The 10,554-nt window shown below is 40.2% G+C and overlaps 1 protein-coding gene across 3 annotated transcripts in view; it reads right to left on the bottom strand.

The window, feature by feature from the left end:
• Nucleotides 1-421: 421 nt before the first annotated feature.
• NCK2 (NCK adaptor protein 2) overlaps nucleotides 422-10,554 on the bottom strand; it is a 126,858-nt gene continuing 116,725 nt past the window's right edge. For all 3 annotated transcript variants that reach the window (XM_019529582.1, XM_019529584.1, XM_019529585.1), the window contains one exon: nucleotides 422-1,797. In XM_019529582.1, the coding sequence (XP_019385127.1) occupies nucleotides 1,603-1,797 (195 nt within the window). In that variant the 3' untranslated portion in view covers nucleotides 422-1,602. The remainder of the gene's footprint in view (nucleotides 1,798-10,554) is intronic.

Raw genomic sequence — 10,554 nt, 5'->3', positions numbered from 1 at the left:
ATAGGTTAACACAACTTTTAACTCTATCTGCTTGCCAGGCCTAGCCTATAATTAAGTTTCAGTCACAAATGTAGATAAATTCCCCCCTTCAGCAAACGTGCAATTCACGCTACACTCATGTAGGGTTTACATGAGGACAGCTATATTTGTGGTTGAAATACCAGTGTAGACAAGAAATCAAATTTAAAAGGAAGTTGAAATAAATGAAATTAAGAGGTGATGCACCAGGAAATGGCTCTCACTTCAAGTTTCACTGAAGTACTTTATGGACTGGCAGAGAACATGGTGGATAACAACAGATGCTCTAATCTGGAGCTCCAAATCTTTTCTTCTTACACTACACAAATGTAGTATTTATTCCATTTCACCTTGGTAAATCAACACCAGGACTACTAACCAAGGATAAATCCAATACTCCATCTTGACATAATACCTTTTTTATTACAATATCCAAAAAACTGAGTATGCAAGATTTTGAGATCTCAAGATCCCTTCTTCAGTCTCAGGAATGTGCCATCTAAAGACTGTGTATTTAAACCATAAAGGAGCTTAAATGTAAAGAAAAGAGAAAATGCATTTTCTTGATAAACATTCTGTGTCTCCTACTACTGATCATACCATCTTCTGTAAACCCTGAAGCTTTCTTTCTGTAAAGCAAATATATATATATATTAGTGTTGGTAACCCCCCACCCTACCCCAAGATCAGTTTTTATTAATCTTCTGTATTAGTGTCAACAATCAGCTACAGATACATATTACTTTGAGAATTAAATACATAATTGTTTAATTCAAACAAGCAGAAGGGCAAGAGGAAAAGCATGATGTGGATGGCACATTTGGTTGTAGATTACCAAAACATTCAGTCTTTACAATTTAATGAATCTTTCTCTAGTAATCAACTCTCAAAGAAAATTTCTCTTTGTTGCAATTACAGACCAAAATACACTAGATAGGTTTCTTTTACTACAATCTTACCATAGTAGTTTAAGAAGTACTATTACAAAATGCTTTAATTAGTGTACTCTTTACAAAGAGTTGAAGAGGCAATGTAATAGCAGAGTACAGTGTAAAGAGTGCTTCTAGGAACTAGGAAATTTTGTAATATACTACTTGGTAAGCAAAATAGCTACAGAACTCATAGCCACAACTGTTATGTCTACTATATCTCATTTAATTAGCTGCAGCTTCAGTGCATTCAAACTGTGCCTGATGTCTCTTAATGAAGAGTTCTGTCAGCGTGAGCAATTTGAACAGATTAACACTGTTTTGAATTGAAAACACCCCTCGTTTATCTGAGCTAACTATGTAAACGTACACAGGAGAGGGGAGTTTAGAACTCAGGCATGAAGGTGAGTGCTTACAATGGCCACATAAGTGAAATTCTCAACCTGAGGGGAGGTGATCTGAGATTAACAGAACCGAAACAACAAAATAGGCAAACAGAAAAAGGACAATAACAACCAACAGAGCAAATACTTTAGAAAGAGCCCATCCTTTAAGCCTGCTTCAGGTAGTAAATTGCTCTGCTCTATAAAAGTGAATTTAGGACCTAAGGCTTGTAAGTTGTAAGAGGCCTAGATGGCCAAGTCCATCTTCAATGTCACTGAAGTGCTTTCACAAGATATAACTTTTCCCCGTGTTCACTGGTGAAGATGGGAGCCTTTTTGTAGTGTTCCACCAATTCATCCATAGTATTAAATCGACGCTGCCCAATACAATAGACATTGTCCACGAGCTGCACCTTGAAATGTTTGTTCTTCCCAGATGCCTTTAGAGATACCGAGAAGTCACTGGGCTGTTGAAAGAGGGGAGGAAAAAAAATTATACAAAGTTGTCAAAAAGAAAACCAATTTGTGGCTTAAGGAGCAAACTCAAGACAGTAATCTACTCTATCTTCATATCTGCTACTGTATCTTCATTCCACAGTTTACTGCTTTAGCTACCTAACATAATTATCTACTATTCAATAAATTGTACCTAGCATTAATGTGTAGAGTTAAATCAGTTAGGTAAATGCTCCCCAGACAAAAATTGCAAGTTAAATGACTAACCTGCAAATCAGAAATTACTGGCTCAAGCTAGTAGCATAAGAATGTCCAGGAGAAAAGACTGTCTCTTCTCATTTCTGATTACTCTGATGAATAACGTTCTGCTGAAAAAATAATTTTTGCCATATTGCTTGGGTGGGACAAGGAATAGGAAAGAAAATTCCCACATGATTTTTTAAAACAAACCATGGCCACTAGAGGGCCTTTTTTGCTTTGTGTTGCAAAAGAGAAAACCTTTCATCCTTCAACTTTATTACCACATTTATGAGAAATAATTCTTAATTAAAAAACGAAACAAAACAGAACAGGATGTGGAATGAAACTCTACAATACAAACAAATCACTACCCACATCGGGTGAAATTCAAATACTGTATTTCTTCTGCTAAATCAAGTACATGTGCTATTTTTGATACCTAGCAACTTTTTGTCTGCTTTACCACATACCACTAATGCGAACCTTTACTGCTGGCAAGTGTTTTGCAAATATTCCCCTTGCGCTCATACTGGGCATAAGTAATCCTTTGCTCTATTCTTGTCTATTTTGACTAGCAGTTAATATTTCTAATTAAAGGACCAACTTCCAATTTGTAATCTTTATCTTCATTTTACTTGACATGAATTCCTATCCCTAAATCTCAGTTTAAAATTTGTCCAGAAGGTCAGAACACAAGAGGCCATCTTGGGCACTACTGTAACATAAATACTTAATTACAATGCCACTAACATAAAGCAAAACTTGTCTAAGTGAGGCCCCAGACAGACAAATTTTGCATGTAGGGTACCTGAAATAGAGTGCATACGTAGCACCCTTCCTATTTATGCTACAATTAACACATTCATTGCAACATAAATATAACTTGTAGAGTGGGCCTGAATGTCCACTAATGCATAACTACACATTTATTTTTCTATCCATATCTCCCGTACACAGTCATTTTTTAACCCCCCCTGCTCTCATGGGTAAGAAACACAAGTATCACTGTGAAACCAAGCTATTATGATCAGGGGTCTGCAGGTTTGGAAAGACATTTGTACCAGATCCCATGCCAACCACTCATAGATCCCACAACAGGCTTAGGGCCTTGTTACATGGTAATTTGGGGTGGCTACTGGAGCTCTTAACCCCTGGACTGTCCACACATTAACATTTGAAACTAGTTTTAAGCGCTTGTTATGTGGCTCAAAATTATGCCACTCCAAGGCAGGGTTCTCTCTGATCCCTGGTACCCAGCTCCTGTTACAGTGATATGCAGCCAGGCTAGGCTACACCTTCGTGTAAACACCCTACCTGCTGACCCTTCCTCACTGGTCCCAAACGGGCCCACTGCCCCCCCCCCCCAAACATCCCATATCCTGCCAGGCAACAGTACAGCCAGGTTAACCCTCCCTTGCCTGCTCCCCTAGGATACAGTGTGGACAACCACAACTCAGCAAGACCCCAGGGGCAAGGGGAGGCAGGAAGCAACCAGACGGGCAGGGGGAAGAGCCCAGAATGGGAGGGCGGGGAAGAGAGGTTATCATCATTTGGTCCTCCAAGACCCTGCTGCCTGTAGTACGGCTGCTCTAAACGTGAGCTAGCACTAACACCCATCATCAACATTTGTGTGGCTCACAGTGCAAGCTGTAAAAGGCCCTCAATTTTTTATTTCTTTATTATTAATACATTGTTTATCACCACCCTCTACACCCAGGTGAGCCAATGGAAGACACAGGCCTGCGACAACACAGCAATTATATGACACGAATAGCATGATTCGGTAGCATGAAATTTATCAAGGATTACATCTGTGACTACATCTGTGGAAGGGTTTTTTCATTAGGCTATCCAGACAGCCCTGCTACAGCCTTGACATTTCCTGCTGACCAAGCAGATGGGTCCATGTGACAAAGCAGCAAAGGGATACTTGTATTTGGCTTCAGTGTCTTTTGTCCCTGGATCCAAAAGCTTCCAACTACTTCACGGCAGTCAAACCAGCTTCACCATTGCTCTACACACAAAAATCCTTCATTTTAAATGCATCAAAATTCTTAATTCGTCCATATTCAAAACAATCCCCCACCAAAATTGTAAAATCCTCTGTGAAAAGAAATGAGAGCCCTGCCTCCACGGTGGTTTGCCTGATTGTTCACCCAGCAACCAGACTTCAAAATCCATGTGGTCCCCAGGAGCAAGACAGTTCACATGACAGCCTGGCCTAGAGCTGTGGAACAGGGGAAAGCCCCGAGTTCCCCAACCTTAAGGGCTTTCCAGAAAGTCCAGAAGATTTTGTAAGATGCCTAGACAGGAATGAATCCTGCCTGGGTCCATCAGAACTTCACTGAAGTTGAACCATTTCTGCAAACTCAGATGAAGACAAATCAACAAACTCCAGTGAAACGGATGTTCTCTACACAGCCTGGAAAAATCCACACTGCTACCTTTCCCTACCACTCCCAAACTAGACTCCAGCTATGGCTTTGTGATCCATGCTGCCTGCTTCCAACAGCGAAAAGACCTTGCAATCCAATTAACTCCCCCAGTGAGAAAAACTAGAAAACAAGATGCAGCTGCAAACAAGTCCTAGCCAGTAAGAAACTAGATATAAATAGGTCAGAAACCTGGTTACAGCAAACTGCCAGATTTTGTGGCTGTAGAACAGCAGATTCTGCAGACCCTGCCTGAGACTAATAGGGCAGAGTTCATACATCATGGAGTTACTACTGCAGGCACCCTGCATCAAGGACAAGTTTATTCTCCAGTCAATTGCTGTTACTGCACTAACGAAGTAGACTTGCCTAGGTTATTTTAAAGCTCACAGGTGTGCGTATTGGCAATGCACATGGCAGTGAAAAGCTCAACAGAGCTGCAGAAACTACTAAAGAACCATGATAAATAAGCCTGAACTGAGTTCTCTGCAACCAGGGTTAAACTGCTACCACTATGCAACCTACCCAGTTTACAGCTGATTTGACTAGTCAGCACCACATTGGCATTACTGCCAACCCTGAGGCAGCCATCGTTGTATTGGTTTAAAATCTGTTCTTAATTTCAAGGTGATCTTTGCAGCCCTCAGGACAGAAACATTACATTCATTAAAAAAGAAGAAATTGAAGCAGAGACTCTGGAGCACAGTCAGTACTGCTGCAAATTGTGCAGCTGTGGAATCACAGAACTGCCACAGGGCAGTGTCAAAAGAGAGCACGCAACAGCCTCAAGCAGCAGCACGGGCAATTTAGGGTGGAGATTAGCAGGAACTTCGTGACTATGAGGATGGTCAAGCATTGGAACAGGCTACCTAGAGAAATTGTGGAATCTCTGTCCTTGGAAACCTTCAAAAGCAGGTTAGGCAGGCACTCGGCTGAGATGATCCTGCCTTTAGCAGGTGGCTGAACTGCTAGATGACCTTGTGAAGTCCCTTCCAGCCCTATTTTCCTACAAACTCTGCTTTGAATACAAGAATTACACTACTGGCCAGGTGAAACATTTTAGTAGGACTGGTGAGAGAGGCTGTGTGTGTATTTGAGAGACAAGATCACACATTTAATATTAAGTCCTGCTTTAATTCTGTGACAAACTCCTATGCTAAAATAATTTTTTTTTAAATATTAAATTTGTTTTTTAAATTTCCATAAATGGAAAGGCAGAATCTGGAATGAAAGCGTTTTTAGAAGTAGGAAAAGGTTTTAGAAAAGCACATTAAATACAGCCAAACTAATGTCTGTGTGCCACATGAAATTTTATTTGTCCTCTGATGAGAAGCAGTGTTGCTGTCATGTCCCCAGAGCATGATTTCCGACTATGTACGTCACAATTCTTTGTACAGGTTAGTAAGTATTATTATAATTTTATCAGAGATAAGACAGACAAAGAAAAGAGAACAGGGAGTCAGGTAGAGGTAGAGCGACTAAAACCTGTACCCTCTGCCATCCAGTCCTGTCCCACACTTATTTCCTATGAGATAGGCAGTGTTTAAATTCCAGTATGTTAATGTGATATTGCCACATCTTATGCTATCCCTGTTACTTAAAATTTATTTTATCCGTCAGTGTCTCAACACTTTTTCCAGTCCTAAAGTTTGTTGGTTACATTTGTGTATAAATAAAAGAATTTAGCATTGCTTGTTTCTGTGTGTAACATGCTACAAAATTTCCTTCTTTGATGAATTCACTTAATCTAAAAAATGTGAACAGACCTATCTAGTTCCTTTCTGACAACCATCAGCTAGTACAGAGACAGAAGAGAATGATCAGTCATGGCAAAACCAAACTAAAACCCTTTACTGGCCTCAGATTAGTAAATTACACAGGATACAAGAGGAAACAGTAAAAGTAATTGGACTTGTAATTATTTTTATTTTGCTTTTCCCATGCAAATATACAAATAAAATGTTTAAAGACTACAAAAAAAAATCTCCAGATAAAACTATAGCTCTTTCAACTTAAGTGTTACCATTCCACAGTGTGTTGGTTGAATGTGGCTTGAATTGGTTCCCTGCTGTCCTCCTTGGATTTGTTTCAAGTATGTTTATTGGTTTTATCGCTTTTTCTTTACTGTTTTTTAAGCGATTATTTTTCATCTGCTGGAAGATGATTTTCGCCCTTTCACCCCACTTGTATTAACTGCTATATCTAGAAGCTTGCATGCAACAGTTCTGTGCATGAAAACCTCCAAAGTTACAACCAGCACCCCAAGGGATATTAAAAGTAAATTTTAGTCCCTACAACTGATAAGTTTAATTCCACTGCAGAACCATAAATACACAGAATAGTGTCATGGCAGGGAGCTGCTGTTTATTTTCCATTATGATTGGGGGGATTAAATCCAAAGCGCTCTCTAAAATACTAAAAAGAAAAACTGCTGATTAGCTACACACATCTGCAGCTCTCCAGTCCAGATGCACTATTTCTTAAAACTAGACCGGATTCCTGTAGTTTTAACTGCTACTTACCTCTGGGAGTGGGGTAGTGGAGAGCTGGTGCCCACAGTAAGTAGTTAAACTGGAGGCAGAACCCTGCTTTACCATTCCCACTGATCCCCCATGCAGATTAATCTTTTCAAAGGAAAACATACGGAGGTCTTAACTGGCATTGCTGAAGGAAACAAGGTAACAGGGAAGATTTGGAGAAGTAAGAATAAAAACAGGGAAATCCTCTCCCCCCATTTTCCCTGTTCAAAATGAAGTGGGACACACTTTGTTTAGGTGAGAAAAATAATTGTGCTTCTGAAATCCCCTTATACTGGAGAACCCAATTCCTAATGTCTCCTTTCTGGTCTACCACCTTTTTTCAAGTTGTGCAAGCCTCACCAATTCCCCCATAACCTCATTCATGAGATGATTATATTGTCTCCTGCACTCAGCCCTGCTAATCCAGCTAAGCAGCTCAACCAACACTTTTAGCTCAACATACCCCCACTTAACCTTCTCAGAAAAATAAAACATAGCCAACAAAAATTCTCCTGCATCGAAAACCAACCCACAGCATAAAAACACCTCCTCAGATCTGGGTATTTCCAGCCTGATAACCCCAGGACAAAAACAACTCCATTTCCTTTTTTGACATGCAATAAACCCTTGCACTTTAAAAACTTTTCCCTACTCCTCTCATAGCTACCTATCAAGTAGGGTCTGAAGCATGTAACACTATCCCACAGCCTGGTCAGAAACCCCTGTTAATATAGCTTAATCTAAAGAAGCAGACACAAGAAAAGATTCTGAGAAAAGTGAACTTTTGCCATAAGCTGCATGTTCCATCACTGAGGATGGAGCCAATGTGAATTAGCTCTATGGACCCCCAAGTTGCACATGTAGGGTCCCCCCCCCTTCTTTGTTTTGAAAGAAAACAGGCTCTTTAATAAAACAGCCTTAATTATTTTTATAATTACATAATTAATTTTTATAATTAAAATATAATTAAAATCCATTGTAATACATCACTTCTGGTGGGATGCCCAACTTGACAGGCATCAATCATTTGCAATTTTTAATTGCCTCCATCAGACCTGTGAAGTTCTGAAGCTGAAGTAGTCCAAGACAAAACCCATATTCTGTAGAATTAGCTCCTCAGGAGCTTGAAGTCCTTTTACTGTACCTCCTACCTCTGCTCTATGTGTTGCATAGGAATGCATGCAGTAATCAAATGTGCTGCAGTTTCCAGGGGCTGAAGCAGTTCTAGTCACACCAGGAGTCCTCTGGTGGCAAAGCAACATGTTAGATCTTTCAATATTACCAGTTGCTGTACCTGGCATCTATAATAGGATCAGAAACCCCAGCATTACTTTTAAGGTGTTAGGACTATAACTTCCTAATGACTAGCTGGAATGACCAGTTATGCATGCTGAATGGAACAGACAGGAAAAGAAGCCAGTTGTCCTCTTCAATCTAACGTGAAACCATCTACTGCTTTGAGATATGCCTGCAAGTCAAAACGCACCTGGTTTGGCATCTATTCCAAAAGTGGCCAATTGCAAAAGGTAGAAGCTCTCTCCAAAGCCTATTTACTTGTGCAGCAGCAAAGATGTAGTGACAAAAGCTAGGAGGAAAAACACGTGGATCTTCCTCCTTGCATTACTAGACAAGGAAAAGAATGCTAGAAAATGGCAGCTCAGCTCAACTCAGAACTTCTATTGCTTCCTGTCAGATACAGATTAGGCACTAGCAGAGGCACTCTGTGAAGCAAACTCAAGTAAAAAAGAATCATCTTTCTGAATCATGCCACTTTCTTTTGTTTGTATTGAAAAAAAAACAGATTCATGAAATGGAAGCAGGGAAATCACCCACCCAACATACTCTGATGGTGTTACAGGTTGAACTGTTTGCAATATTATTCATCATTTGTGTAACTATAGTAACTAGGAGCCCCTCTCATGGCCTAGGATTCCCTTGTGTTAACTTCTGTTCAGATACAGAACAAAATCCATGCACCAAAGCACTAACCGTAAACAGAGACAGCAGGTAAGCCCAACAGTACAGTGTACTATTAGTACAGATAGGAGGAAGCTATAAGACAAGAATGGTCTGCACTAGTTTCAGGCACACCATGATCCTGTGCTAGAATGAAGCAAAGTAACTTCTCTACAAAGAAACATCCACTGAAGTTCCAGCCTTCCCTTAGGTTACAAAAAGAATGCAGGTGAAATTAGCCAGGACAAACACACATTGTGAAAAATTTACCAAGCAAGTTTCTGTAATGGTAAACAGTTGTGACCAGACATTGCAGCCTTCCGTTGATCAAAGAAACAACAGGCAATGTTTTCTAGTTCTGGTAAAACTAGATCACGATAAAACTAATTCACCCAGCTCTCACCTATGAGTCAATACACATCCATCCCACCATCTAAATCATCAGCATGCTGCACTCCTCAAAACAACTTGGAGCAAGTGCGTGAAAACTAAGGACAGTCTCAGCTGAAGACATCCAGCTGTGGAACAAACTTCCAGAGGAAATTAAACAAATTCAGTCTTCAAGAAATGCTGCAAACCCTTCCCTACTGGATAAAGCACTGAAAGAGTAAACAGGTCAATAATCAGATTATCAACCATGCACACCACCTTTGAAAATCTCCCAAATCTCAACCTGTTTTAAAGCTTTATATAGCTCAGTCATGAGGACAAGCCAAAAGGAGTTAATAGTCCAAGAAATGCTTCTTTACATGGAAGACACTTTGATATTACAGCAACAGGCAGCCACACAATAACCTGAGACACAGAGGTCAAAAGGCTGCGAGAAACTACAGAAAAGATAATTCATACTTATGCCATCAAACAGGACAATGTCAGTTTACAGCCTGAAGAGAGGCTTCTCCAATAGATGGAATAATAAAACAGTATAATAGAGGCTTTTAGCAGCATGAAGAAATGACGAGAACAAAAGATATTCCTGAAAAGTCACCGGCCAAGATTTTTTTTAAAACTACCTTACTGCCACGCTGTTCTACAGTAAATCCTTGAAAGCTTGAAACATGCTTCTTTATCTATTTCTCCCTCCTTTTGTCATCATGTATGCATACATGTATACTATATGGTGACTGCTTTTTGTTTTTTAAACATTAAATAAGAATGTTTGAAAGAGAAAAAGAGAGAGAAAAAGAACATAAAAGAATTATAAGGGCTGCATGAGAAAAAAAAAGGAAGGAAGATAAATGTTGCTATAACATAAAAAATGTCCTTTTAAATTTAATAGATTTAACAGAACTAAATTTTCTAAGCAATAATAAGCCAAAACCAGATGCTCACAGGCAGAGAGGATCCAGGGGGTGCAGTGGCATGGCAACACTCCCTTTCAGTCTAACATACCAGGGGAGAAGCAGGCAGGGACTTTGCTCCTGCCTACTCCAGCTGGGCTCTGCCAGGGACAGCAGCAGCAGCAGACAGGTTTCTCCTCACAGTCCAGTCCCCACAGTGTGCCCCCATCAGTACAGGAGCAGGCAGGTGCAAGCAAAGCGAGTCTCCCTGCAGCTGCCAGCCATGCCTGGCTCCACACGTAGCCCAGGTGAAACAGGGATGGAACACCTTTGAAGCCCTC

This window comes from Crocodylus porosus, unplaced genomic scaffold (genome assembly GCF_001723895.1).
Source record: "Crocodylus porosus isolate Cpor-Errol unplaced genomic scaffold, CroPor_comp1, whole genome shotgun sequence".
NCBI lineage: Eukaryota > Metazoa > Chordata > Crocodylia > Crocodylidae > Crocodylus > Crocodylus porosus.
This window is presented reverse-complemented; position numbering and strand designations above follow the sequence as displayed.